This window comes from Somniosus microcephalus, chromosome 6 (genome assembly GCF_052327205.1).
Source record: "Somniosus microcephalus isolate GS21.2 chromosome 6, FLI_Smic_1.0, whole genome shotgun sequence".
NCBI classification, from domain to species: Eukaryota; Metazoa; Chordata; class Chondrichthyes; order Squaliformes; family Somniosidae; genus Somniosus; species Somniosus microcephalus.
Window position 1 is genome coordinate 192,874,215 of NC_140992.1, and position 13,682 is coordinate 192,887,896.

Below are 13,682 nucleotides of genomic sequence, written 5' to 3' on the forward strand. Positions count from 1 at the left end.
CCGACGGTGTTGGCAACTTCAAGAGAGGAAAAGTGATTGAAGGGTATGAATATAGTGTGGTATTTTTGAAGTTACAGACTGGCTAGTATACACGCAAGTCTTTTCCAATCTTATATATTGCCAACTTCCAATCCCCTATTATGATCACATGGATGGGGCCAACAGCAGGAGTTCTCTCTTTTTGCTTCAAGGCCCCCCTCCCGTGTTATAAAATTTTTACAGACCCCCTATAACACAACACAAGTATTTTTTTCCTGAATAAAAATGAGTTATATAATTAAACATATATTTATTATTACAGGAAACTCTCGTTTAAACGGCACCTAAATATCCGGAATTCTCTATTAACCGGCAAAATTCTCACTCCGAAAACAACGCCTCAATAACCGGCAATGTTGCAGAGTCCGAGTCTCCCGCGGTGGCCGAGTTAGTCAGTGGGGGTAGTTCTCCAAACTGCCACTACTCGGCTTCTTGGCGCTGTCGGAAGTCGGAACACCTCAATACCCCTGTAACAGGAGTCTGACTCTCCCACGCTGCCGGTAGTCTCTTCTGACCCGCCATTTTACAGGGGTACTGTGTGCCTCCCACGCTGCTGGTAGTCATTGCATTGCATTACCCTCAACTGGCAGTACTGTACTTAATCAAGCATCTTCCGTCATTCATTTAACACAACATTCTGTAGTTGAGTACCCAATTACTGTATACTGCTCATTTCTTGATTTTTTTATTTTTCTTTGTTAAAAATAGCCTCGGTAGATAACCCCCTCCGTCATCTGGAATTTTTGATCAACCGGCAACACGCCGGTCCCATCGGTGCCGGATACCAAAGAGTTTCCTGTATTTTTGTTTTACTTGTATCCTGGACCATGACCCAGTTCAGTACATTCCTCTGGGGTTTATATATTATTGAGCATAAGAGTAAAGATGTCTTACTGCAATTATATAGGGCCCTGGTGAAACCACACCTGGAGTATTGTGAACAGTTTTGGTCTCCTTACCTAAGGAAGGATATACTTGCCATTAGAGGGATTGCAACGAAGGTTCACTAGACTGGTTTCTGGGATGGGGGGATTGTCGATTGAGTAGACTAGGCCTATATTCTCTAGAGTTTAGAAGAATGAGAGGTGATCTCATTGAAACATACAAAATTCTTACAGGACTTGACAGGGTAGATGCAGGGAGGATGTTTCCCCTGGCTGGGGAGTCTAGAACCAGGGGGTCACAGTCTCAGAATAAGGGGCTGGCCATTTAGGACTGAGACAAAGAGAAATTTCTTCACTCAGGGTGGTGAATCTTTGGAATTTTCTATCCCAGAGGGCTGTGGAGGCTCAGTCGTTGAGTATATTCAAGACAGAGATCGATAGATTTTTGGATATTAAGGAAATCAAGGGATATGAGAATAGTTGAGTTGAGGTAGATGATCAGCCATGATCTTATTGAATGGCAGAGCAGGCTCGAGGGGTCAAATGGCCTACCCCAGCTCCTATTTCTTATGTTCTGATATCCTGGACCATCCCCTGTATTACGTCCTGGTTCAGTACATTCCCCTGGGGTTGATAACCCAGTTCAGTACATTTCCCTAGGGTTAGAATCATAGAATGGTTACAGCATAGGAGGCCATTCGACCCATTGAGCCCATGTCAGCTCTCTGCAAGAGCACTTCAGCTAGCCCCACTCACCCACCCTTTCCCTGTAGCCCTGCAATTTTTTTTCCTTCAGGTACTTATCCAATTTCCCTTTGAAAGCTGTGATTGAACCCGCCTCCACCACCCTCAGGCAGTGCATTCCAGATCCTAACCACTCGCTGAGTAAAAAGGTTTTTCCTCATGTCGCCTTTGGTTCTTTTTCCAATCACCTTAAATCTGTGTCCTCTGGTTCTCGACCGTTCTGCCAATGGGAACAGTTTCTCTCTAACTACTCTGTCCAGACCCCTCATGATTTTGAACACCTCTATCAAATCTCTCAACCTTCTCTGCTGTAAGGAGAGCAACCTTCTCCAGTCTATCCACACAACTGAAGTCCCTCATCCCTGGAACCATTCTTGTAAATCTTTTCTGCACCCTCTCCAAGGTCTTCACATCCTTCCTAAAGTACGGTGCCCAGAATTGGATACAATACTCCAGTTGAGGCCGAACCAATGTTTTATAAAAGTTCATCCTCACCACTTTGCTCTTGTACGCTATGCCTCTATTTATGAAGCCCAGGGTCCCATATGTTTTTTTAACCACTTTCTCAACCTGCCCTGCCACCTTCAACGATTTGTGCACATATACCCCCAGGTCTCTCTGTTCATGCACCCCCTTTAGAATTGTACCCTTTAGTTTATATTGCCTCACCTCATTCTTCCTACCAAAATGTATCACTTTGTGGCAGAGCCACTAAGGGACTCCGATCAATTGTATATAATTCCCTTTTAATAATGTTAGCTACAGCCTGAGTCTGTATCTTTGTTTTCACTGTTTACATGTACAGAGCGCGATCACTTTAATAGCGTGGGTAAACGCGATGACGTCACGCCGTTCATCACGTGATCCCCCACCGGCGGGAAAAACGTCATGACGTCAGCCACGGGACCGCCCAAGCAGTCCTCGTGGAGCCTCCGAACTGACTAGACCTATATTCGATGTTCTCCTGTAGTTATCTGTTAACCTCTGTTAGTTTTCATTAAACCTTGTTTATTTGATCGCCTGAGTGGACTTCAGTCTTTTGGATAGGGACTAGACATTCCTACATTGGTGACCCCGACTTTTGCAAACGATTTTCGCAGAAGTTACTGAACATGGAATCGAACGCCGTTGCTTTGAAGCTACCACAGTTCCGGGAGCAACAGCCAGCCGTGTGGTTCATCCAGGCTGAAGCCCAGTTCGCAATCAGGAACATCGTTGCGGATCAGACCCGTTACTATCACGTGGTCTCCGCCCTCGACAGCGCCACAGCCTCGCGGATCGTCGGCCTGCTTGGTAATCCACCCTCCCTGCAGCTTTCCGCTCAAAAAAAAAAAAAAAAAACAGCAGCCACCCTGTCGAAAGAGGACCGGTTATAACAAGCGCCCCGCGGCTGCGATGGCAATCGGTAATTCGGGAAAACTCCTCTTCATCAACGACTCCCTATCTGGTCGACGTTTCCTCTGCGACACCGGGGTGCAGTGTAGCATCCTACCCGCGTCGAATCTTGAGCTACAAGCCGGGGGGCTAATGGCGGAGCCCTTCGCAAGCCGGCGGGTCCAGGTGTGCTTCGGCGGCCAGCGGTTTTACTGGGATTTCATCACGGCCAAAGTGTCTCAAGCCATCCTCGGTGCGGATTTTTTGTGCGCCAGCGGCCTCCTGGTGGATGTACGGCACCGCCGGTTGATCAATGCGGCCACTTTTCACTCCATCCCGTGCCACCGTGGTAACACCGTGGCGCGCACTGTCTCCTGCGCGTTCCCACCTCCGGATGACTTCACTCGCCTCCTCGGAGATTTCCCAGACCTGACCAGACCCACTTTCTCTTCCACGAAACATGGTGTTGAACATCACATCACCACTACTGGCTCCCTGGTCTACGCACGGGCCCGGCGCCTCGAACCTGGCAAGCTCGCGGCTGCGAAAGTGGAGTTCGACACGATGGAGCGGCTAGGGATTATTCGCCGGTCGAATAGTCCCTGGTCTTCACCCCTCCACATTGTTCCGAAACCTGGCGGCGGATGGTGGCCTTGCGGCGACTACCGACGCCTGAACGATGCCACTACTCCGGATCGGTACCCGATCCCTCATATTCAGGATTTCTCTGCTCATTTGGCGGGAAATACCATTTTTTCAAAAGTCGACCTTGTCCGTGGCTACCACCAGGTCCCCGTACACCCGCAAGACGTCCCGAAAACTGCAGTCACCACCCCATTCGGCCTGTTTGAATTTCTGCAGATGCCGTTTGGATTGAAGAACGCTGCACAGGCTTTCCAGCGCTTGATGGACTCCGTGCTTCGGGACCTCAAGTTTCTGTTCGTCTACCTCGACGACATCCTCATCGTCAGCCCTAATAAAGAGGAGCACATCTGCCATTTGCGCATCCTCTTTAGACGCCTCAGTCAACACGGCTTGATCATCAACCCAGCCAAGTGCCAGTTCGGCCTGCAGCAGATTGATTTCTTAGGCCATCGCATCACATTGGACGGTGCAATTCCCCTGCAAACGAAGGTGGAGGCAGTTACTTAGTTCCCGCGCCCGCAGACCATCAAGGCCCTGCAGGAGTTCCTCGGGATGGTAAATTTTTATCACCGGTTTGTCCCTAATGCAGCTCTGCTCATGCAGCCCCTGTACGAGGCCCTCAAGGGCAAGTCCGGCAAGGATCCGATTAGCTGGACGGTCGACATGGACCGGGCGTTCGTCGACACAAAAGGCGCTTTAGCCAACGCAACCATGCTGGCACACCAGGTGCCACCATCGCCCTTACCACTGACGCGTCAGACTACACCATCGGCGCAGTGTAGGAACAGTGGGTGCATGGGACGTGGCAACCGCTGGCGTTTTTCAGCCGTCGACTACGGCGAAATGAACGGAAGTTCAGCATGTTCGACCGGGAGTTGCTGGCCCTTTTTCTGGCCATCCGCCATTTCCGGTTCTTGCTAGAGGGACGTCCGTTCACGGCTTTTGTGGACCATAAGCCACTAATGTTCGCTATGGCCAAGACCGCTGAACCGTGGTCAGCTCGGCAACAACGTCAGTTGACGTTTCTCTCAGAATTCACCACTGACATTCAGCACGTGTCCGGTAAAGACAACCTGGTGGCGGATTGCCTCTCCCGCGCGACTGTTCATGCAGTCCAGCTCGGCATCGACTATGCCCTCATGGCTGCGGATCAAGCCTTGGATCTGGAAGTCCAATCTTACAGAACCAACCTGTGGTAAACCACTGTTAACTCTGTACAGGTCCGGGCATATCTCCGCCCCTGGCTCCACCCCTAAGCCCGGGTATAAAGGTGACTCACCACCCTTCTCCCGGGAGCTCTTAGGATGGATCCACTAGCAGAGGCATGCTCCAGTTCTTAGTCAATAAAAGCCTACTTCGTATAAGTTCAACTCGTAGTCTTTGGTGTTGTTGATAGTGCATCACAACCCCTCTAGCCTCCAAGCGGCCGACATCAAATTCCATGCCGCGGGCACTATGCTACTCTGCGACGTCTCCGTAGGAGATCCTCGCCCTATCGTCCCGGTTGCCTGGCGCCGAAAATTTTTTGACGCCATACACTGGTTGTCGCACCCTGAAGGCCTCGTAATGGCTGATGTCGTCCAAATTAGTGTGGCGGGGCATGCACATGGATGTTCGCGGCTGGGCCAACACCTGCGTGGTCTGCCAAAAGGCCAAGGTGCAGCGTCACGTCAAAGCTCCATTGGCCACTTTCGCCGTTCCGGAACGTAGGTTTGATCATGTGCATGTGGACCTGGTGGGGCCACTTCCGCCTTCGCACAGGTTTACTCATCTTACAATGGTGGACCGCACCACTTGATAGCCGGAGGCAGTTCCTTTGTCATCCACCACTTCCGCAGGCGTCGCCAGGGCATTCATCTCCTCTTGGGTCGCCCGTTTCGAGGTACCGGCGGATATCTCGTCTGATCGTGGGCCGCAGTTTTCTTCAGAACTCTGGAACGCTGTGGCTCGGGCTCGGCGTCAAGCTACATCGCACCACTGCCTACCATCCGCAGGCGAACGGCCTGTGCGAACGATTCCACAGGTCGCTCAAGGCCACACTGCGAGCCAGCCTTCAAGGCGCGGGCTGGGTGGACAGGCTTCCGTGGGTCCTTTTGGGTCTTCGTACGGCGCCTAAAGAAGATCTTCAATCGTCCACGGCGGAGCTCGTATATGGCCAGCCGCTACGCGTATATGGGGATTTCCTTCCGACTCCAACAGAGCCATGGTCCGCATCCCAGCAGCTCATCAGACACCAGGAGGCGGCCAGAAGTTTCGCTCCAGTGCCTACGTCACATCACGGCTTGCAGAGCTCCCATGTACCAGCTGAGCTGAAGAACGTCGACTGTGTTTATCTGCCACGACGCTCATCGGGACCCGCTCAAACCCCCTTACACTGGTCCTTTCCGCGTGATAGAGCTGGGAGACAAATCTTTTTCGGTCGATGTCGGAGGTAAACCGGACCACATTTCGGTTGACCGGTTGAAGCCGGTTCACTTGGATCTTGACGCCCAGTCGAGATCACACAACCGCCCAAACGTGGCCGACCGCCCACAGTCACCGTGCCAGATCAAACGCAACCGCCCGCCAGCTCGTCCACCGTCCATCAGCTTCCACTTCAAGGCTACAGAAGTCGATCTGACAGGCTTATCTGGCCTCCTCGCCGTTTTACTTTTGCTATTAAAGACAATTCTGGGGGGGCGCATGTGGCGGAGCCACTAAGGGACTCCCGATCAATTGTATATAATTCCCTTTAATAATATGTTAGCTACAGCCTGAGTCTGTATCTTTGTTTTCACTGTTTACATGTACAGAGCGTGATCACTTTAATAGCGCGGGTAAACGCGATGACATCACACCGTTCATCACGTGACCCCCCACCGGCGGGAAAAACGTCATGACGTCAGCCACGGGACCGCCAAGCAGTCCTCGTGGAGCCTCCGAACTGACTAGACCTATATTCGATGTTCTCCTGTAGTTATCTGTTAAACTCTTAGTTTTCATTAAACCTCGTTTATTTGATCGCCTGAGTGGACCTCGGTCTTTTGGATAGGAACTAGACATTCCTGCAACTTTGCACTTTTCTGTGTTAAATTTCATCTGCCACATGTCCGCCCATTCCACCAGCCTGTCTGTCCTCTTGAAGTCTATCACTATCCTCCCAAGTTTTGTCTCATCTGCAAATTTTGAAACTGTGCCCTGTATGGCTTTCCTTAATTAATCCACACTTGTCCAAGTGACTGTTTTTTGTCCTGAATTATCGTTTCTAAAAGCTTCCCCACTAGAGGTTAAACTGACTGGCCTGTAGTTGCTGGGTTTATCATTACACCCTGTTTTGAACAAGGGTGTAACATTTGCAATTCTCCAGTCCTCTGGCACCACACCCGTATCTAAAGGAGGATTGGAAGATTATGGCCAGTATCTCCGCAATTTCCACCTTTTACTTCCCTCAGCATCAGAGGATGCATCCCATCCGGTCCTGGTGACTTAGCTACTTTAAGTACAGCCAGCCTTTCTACTACCTCCTCTATCAATTTTTATCTCATCCAGTAACTCCACTACCACCTCTTTCACTGTGACTTTAGCAACATCTTCTTCCTTGATAAAGACAGATGCAAAGTACTCAGCCATGCCCGCTGCCTCCATGCGTAGGTCTCCTTTTTAGTCCCCAATCGGCCCCAGCCCTTCTCTTACTACCCATTTACTATTTATATGCCTATAGAAGACTTTTGGATTCCCTTTTATGCTCGCTGCCATTCTGTTTTCATACTCTCTCTTTGCCCCTTTTATTTTCTTTTTCACTTCCCCTCTGAACTTCCTATAATCAGCCTGGATCTCACTTGTATTCTCAACCTGACATTTGTCATACATCTGCTTTTTCTGCTTCATCTTACTCCCTATAAACCGGTTTGTGTCCCGGTTCAGTCCGTTCCCCGGAGTTTGTGTCCCGGTTCAGTCCGTTCCTGGGGGTTGGTGTCCCGGTTCAGTCCGTTGCCCGGGGTTGGTGTCCCGGTTCAGTCCGTTGCCCGGGGTTGGTGTCCCGGTTCAGTCCGTTCCCCGGGGTTGGTGTCCCGGTTCAGTCCGTTCCCCGGGGTTGGTGTCCCGGTTCACTCCGTTCCCCGGGGTTGGTGTCCCGGTTCACTCCGTTCCCCGGGGTTGGTGTCCCGAGGATCGTGGCTCGATATTTGTCAGGCTTATGTAATGCTACAGACGGGATAGACTTGCTTGCACAGATTGTGTGAAGTGAGTTAGGGATATTGATCAGCATTGTGGGTTTTGAGGTGTTAGTGTGGGGAGAATCGATCAGTGTAATGGTATAAAACACTTGTTTGTTTTTCTCCCTCTAGCATTGAATTTGATCGGGCCCCGTGCAATTGATGTCCTTTCCGAGTTGTCCTATGTACCAATGACTCCAGATCACTTCCCCTCATTATTCTGTAAGGTGAGTTGCAGAAGTGTGTCGTAGGCACGTACTGAGTGTGATCAAGGAACAGCCTCTAATAGCTGTATACCTTACCCATTTGGAATTAAATTGGTGCCAACCTCAAATGGTCCTCTGAGAAATTGGTTAATTGCCCCAGTGCCTGTCAGATATCCTACTGTCCAGTGACACTATGAGACGGTCAGTGTTTCACAACTACCTGCTAGATACCCTGTCTATACATAGACAGCGAGAAATTCCAACTGATCACGTAAATGCCAATCAGCTTTATCCTAGATGTACAGTGACAATTTGAGAAGGAGCCTGCACCCTTGTTTTAAGTTCTATTATTTTAGTGGAAGTAGCACAGTTTGCCTCCATGCTGTTACTATAGAGTATTTCTAATTTCTAGTGGTTCCCAGAGACAGCTGCAGTTGTCAGATTTCTGTCCAGCTTGATCTGACCATCTGGTGTGTGGCTCCAACCCCCTGTCCCTGAGTAAGGAATGCTGCTTGCTTGTTGCTCTTGTTGCACTTGGAGGGTGGGAAAGAGGGAAGAATCTCTTCCCTGTGTTATTGCTGACTGCACCAAATATTCAGCTAAGTGCAGCAGGACTGGGATTTCCACATCTTGGGATCAGAAGCTAAGGCTGGGTAGGCAACTTGACAGCGGCCGCCTGATCACGTAACCCGTGCAGTGCTGGGCAATGTTCCTGTTCAGCTGCGCGGTGGTCTAGAGGTCCCGCACAGGCCGCTCACCGGCTTTTCAATGGAAGAATCCACGTATGTGTGAAAATTTGAATGGGCTGCACAGCCAGTTAAAGGGACTGCACACGGTAAAAAAATTAGAGAGAACGTTGGTGCTGGGTCTCTGAGAGCCACTCGCTCCAGTACCAGCAAGGCTCAACTCTCTGGCTGCAGAACCTGTTGCCGCAACCAGAAGGCAGCAGTGATATGAGTTACGGCTTCTCCACCATTCTCTCTGCCTTCTATTCTCCACTCATGTCACGCCCCATTCTGTGGCTCTTCAATGGTGATGGAAAAACCGCCACCTCCTGCTCTCCGGTGAGAGAAAGGAAGTGGTGATGTTAGAAATCAATCTGTCCCAGTCTCCATAATGCATCGAAAGAGCTTCATTAACTTTAGTAGTGGGTGGAAGTTCCATACACATCAAGTAACTGCACAGATCCTGCAGCATTAGATTCTGCAGTACTGACCTGAAATGTGACATTACTTGGGGATGACTTTGTTTACTGGGGAGAGGGTGTATGTGAGTGTTTACTGGGGGGAAGGGGAGGAAATATGTTGCATATTTACTAATTGTCTGTGTGTGAGTGTTCAGTGAGAGGGGTGATGCTGCAAGTTGGATGAGCTGGTATTTACTGTGTGTCTCAAATTAACAGGAGATGAGTGTCGGTTACGCTAATGGTATCCGGGTGATGAGTATGACACATACGGGAGAACCTGGCTTCATGCTGTACATCCCCATCGAGGTGAGTGCCGCAGTGAAGTTAAGTGTTTTATCACCCAATCTATTACTAATGTTGGTTCTTGTATTGGTTATATAAAATACCCTGTTATAATAGATGTCTGACAGCTGTGCAGTCTTTTTGTTGGGTTTGTTCATGCAGACCGCGAGATGCCTGGAGCTATCTGTCAGTGTGAACATTGAGAATGCAAATTTATATTTAGCAAATTTCAAGCGATACGTATGATGGTTTAGTGGGCAAAGCATCGATCCCAACCTGTGCTGTTAATCTCCACTGAGCCTGCAGTTGAAGCACAGCAGTTGGATTTAGTGCCCTGGGCTAGAGAGAGGGTAAAAATCAGCCAGGGCTCCTGCTCCTGTCTGATCACCAACGGAAAACAGCTCCTGCAGCTCTGTCGAAGCCTGGGTCTGTACATTGTCAATGGTAGGTTCATAGACCTCCTAGGAAGATCGACCTATTGCTCACCTCTTGGCTGCAGCACCGTAGACTATATGATTACGGATTTGGACCCATCCTCTTTCAGAGCATTCACAGTCAAACCACAAACAACACTGTCAGATCACAGTCAAATTACTATGTATCTTAAAAAGACAGAAACAAACAACACAGAAACACAACCCAGTAAACTGTACAACACCAAAAAATCGTACAGATGGGCCAAAAACGACATGGAAAAATACCAGAAAGCAATTAGCAATGAATCAACTCAAGCTCTCTTGGACACCTTTCTGGATAACATATACACTCACAATAAAGAAGGCGTAAACCGGGCAGTGAATAACCTAAACAATATTTTTGATAATTTGGCAACAAGGTCAAAGTTGAAAGCTCGCAAGAACAAACCCAAAACAAAAAACTATGAAAAATGGTTTGACCCAGATTGCCATAACATGAGGAAAAAAACTTAGAAAAATATCAAACCAAAAACACAGACATCCAGAAAACGAGGAATTGCGCCTTACTTATTGTCAGACACTAACACAATACAGAAACACACTCAGAACCAAAAAAGAGCAATATATTAAGAATACACTCGGCTCCATTGATTCCAATTGTTTCTGGGACAACTGGAATACATTACACAAAAAACAACACGACGAATTGGCCATTCAAAATGGAGACACATGGGAAAACCACTTTGAAAAATTATACCAGAAAAACACACTAAGGCCAGAGCAACACCAAATATGCAAAAAACTGGAAAAGCTCGAAATGGCCATAAAAGATAACCAAAACCCGCTAGACTCCATAATAACAGAAAAAGAACTTTTTGAAAAACTCAAGGACCTGCGACCAGGAAAAGCTTGCGGGGCAGACGGCATACTAAGCGAGATGATTAAACACACAGACGATAAAATGAAACTGGCTATCCTAAAACTCTTCAACTTGGTTCTGAGTGTCGGTTACTTCCCTGATATCTGGAACAAAGGACTCATAACGCCCATATACAAAAGTGGGGACAAAGTCGACCCAAATAACTATCGAGGCATCTGTGTAAACAGTAACCTGGGGGGAAGGTATTCTGTAGCATCATAAACAAAAGACTTATAAACTTCCTTGAGGAGCACAATGTCTTGAGTAAAAGCCAAATTGGATTCCTGCCAAACTATAGAACATCAGATCATATCTTCACCCTACAGACCCTAATTGACAAACACGTTCATCAAAACAAAAGCAAAATCTACGCATGCTTTATAGATTTCCAGAAGGCTTTCGACTCCATCTGGCACGACGGTTTATTCCTGAAACTTATCGAAAGCGGGGTAGGGGGAAAAACATATGATGTAATTAAATCAATGTATACAAACAACAAATGTGCAGTTAAAATTGGAGACAAACAAACAAAATACTTCCCACAGGGGCGGGGGGTGACGCAGGGCTCGCCAATCTCACCGACACTCTTTAATATTTACATAAATGAATTAGCAAAACTACTTGAACAATCTACAGCACCCGGCCTCACCCTATATGAATCCAAGGTTAAATTCCTCCTCTATGCAGACGACCTGGTTCTGCTGTCACCAACTAAGGAGGGTCTACAGCAGAACCTGGATCTGCTGGAGTCATACTGCCAGACTTGGGCCCTGACAATAAATCCCCAAAAAACCAAAGTCCTTGTGTTCCAGCAAAGATCCAGACATCAGGGACCCAAAATAAATTTCACACTAGGAACAACCAAAATTGAACAAACCACTAACTACACATACTTGGGCTTAAAAATCAGTTCTACGGGAAATTTCAAACTGGCTGTGAATGAACTGAAAGAGAAAGCAAGAAGGGCTTTCTATGCCATTTAAAAAATCAATCCAAATAGAAATCCCAATTAGCATTTGGCTCTCAATTTTCAAATCAGTAATTGAACCAATTGCACTCTATGGCAGTGAGGTGTGGGGACCGCTAACACAACAAGAATTTGCAAAATGGGACAAACACCCAATTGAGATCCTACATGCAGAATTCTGTAAAAGTATCCTCCGGACTCAAAGGAAAACCGTAAACAATGCATGCAGGGCAGAACTAGGCCAATATCCATTAATAATCACTATCCAAAAAAGAGCCACCAAATTTTGGAAACACCTAGAAATGTGCAACCCCCAATGCTATCATTACGAAGCCCTGAAATGCCAAGAGAGGACATAAAGAAGAATACCCTCAGTCAACTAGTCCTGGGACTCAGTGAAGTAACTACTAACACTACTAATACTAACCAGCCCCAGGACAGTGACAGCGTAACACAAAGAATTCGACCCAACACAATCGTCGCTAAGCAAAAGGAAAAATATCTGTCATATTGGGCAGAAACAACAAAAACCCAAAGCAAACTCAATTGCTACTTGGCCCTAAACAGACAATACAACATAGCTGATTACCTGACCATGGTAAAGGATAGCAAACTGAGAAAAACCTTGACAATGTACAGACTTAGTGAACATAGCCTGGCGATCGAAAAAGGTAGACACAGGCAGACCCGGCTACCAAGAGAGGACAGGATATGCTCTCACTGCAGTCAGGGAGTGGTGGAGACAGAGATGCACTTCCTCACAGCTTGTAGAAAATATCCGGGCATAAGGGAGAATTTCTACCCAAAATTCACAAAAATATGCCCGGAATTCAGAAATTTGAATGACGACCAAAAACTCCCATACCTACTAGGGGAAGAGAGAAATTGCATAACACTAGCGGCACACTATGTTACAGCTTGCCATAAACAGAGGGATAACCACTAAATATAAGAAAAGAGTATATATAAATTATGTGAAAGTATATTTATACACTCAGGGATATATCTGTTTATACACTGTATGGATGGATCTGTATTTTTGTGAACAAACATGAATGTTTTCCGATGCTTTGGCAACATAAGATGTAACTTGTCATGCCAATAAAGCGATTTGAATTGAATTGAATTGAATGTTGCTGGTAAATGAATGTGTATTGACATTAGGTACACCCAGGATTGGACTCGGCTCTGGTGCTCGCCACTGTTGAATAAGCTGCCAGCACACGTTGTCTAAGTTCACACGTAGAATGGCTACTTGGGTGAGGTACTGGAGGGTGGCTGCCTGCTGCAGAACTGTACTCCAGCAAGATTGAGCGCCTTCAGGAGACTCTGCAACAGCCAGTCTGGTGGGTGAGCAATCATGCCTCTGACTCTGCTGTTCCATTTTTCAGTATGCACTTCATGTCTACAATGAAATCATGAACGTGGGGCAGAAGTATGGAATCCGGAATGCTGGTTACTACGCGCTGCGCAGCCTGCGGATCGAAAAGTTCTTTGCGTTTTGGGGTCAGGACCTGGACACGTTTTCATCACCACTGGAATGTGGTCGTGAATTCCGAGTCAAGTTTGACAAGGTACTTATCTGTGTCTGGAGTTTAACCAGGGAGACATCACATTAAATTAATTTCAGAATATGTATAGCGACTGGGTAAAATTTTGGAGAGGGTGTGGAGTTGCTTGTAATAGGTGTGTGTGTATATCTATATCCTGCCTACCCACCAGGGGTGCTCTACATTGGTACTATTTCAGCTCGGCTTGTGTCACGAAATGCTGCTGATCCATTCACCTTCTCTCCTCCTTACTGGCGAAGGGAGAGGGGAAAGGACA

General features: G+C 47.6%; 1 protein-coding gene across 3 annotated transcripts in view; it reads left to right on the plus strand.

The window, feature by feature from the left end:
• The window catches only part of pdpr (pyruvate dehydrogenase phosphatase regulatory subunit), a 67,019-nt gene that overhangs the window by 43,436 nt on the left and 9,901 nt on the right, over positions 1 to 13,682 (plus strand). For all 3 annotated transcript variants that reach the window (XR_015078775.1, XM_085991137.1, XM_085991136.1), the window contains exons 15-17: positions 8,012 to 8,106; positions 9,488 to 9,577; positions 13,247 to 13,429. Coding sequence is in view for 2 of the 3 variants with exons in the window: in XM_085991137.1 (XP_085847263.1) it covers positions 8,012 to 8,106; positions 9,488 to 9,577; positions 13,247 to 13,429 (368 nt within the window). In the remaining variant the exon portion in view is untranslated. The remainder of the gene's footprint in view (positions 1 to 8,011; positions 8,107 to 9,487; positions 9,578 to 13,246; positions 13,430 to 13,682) is intronic.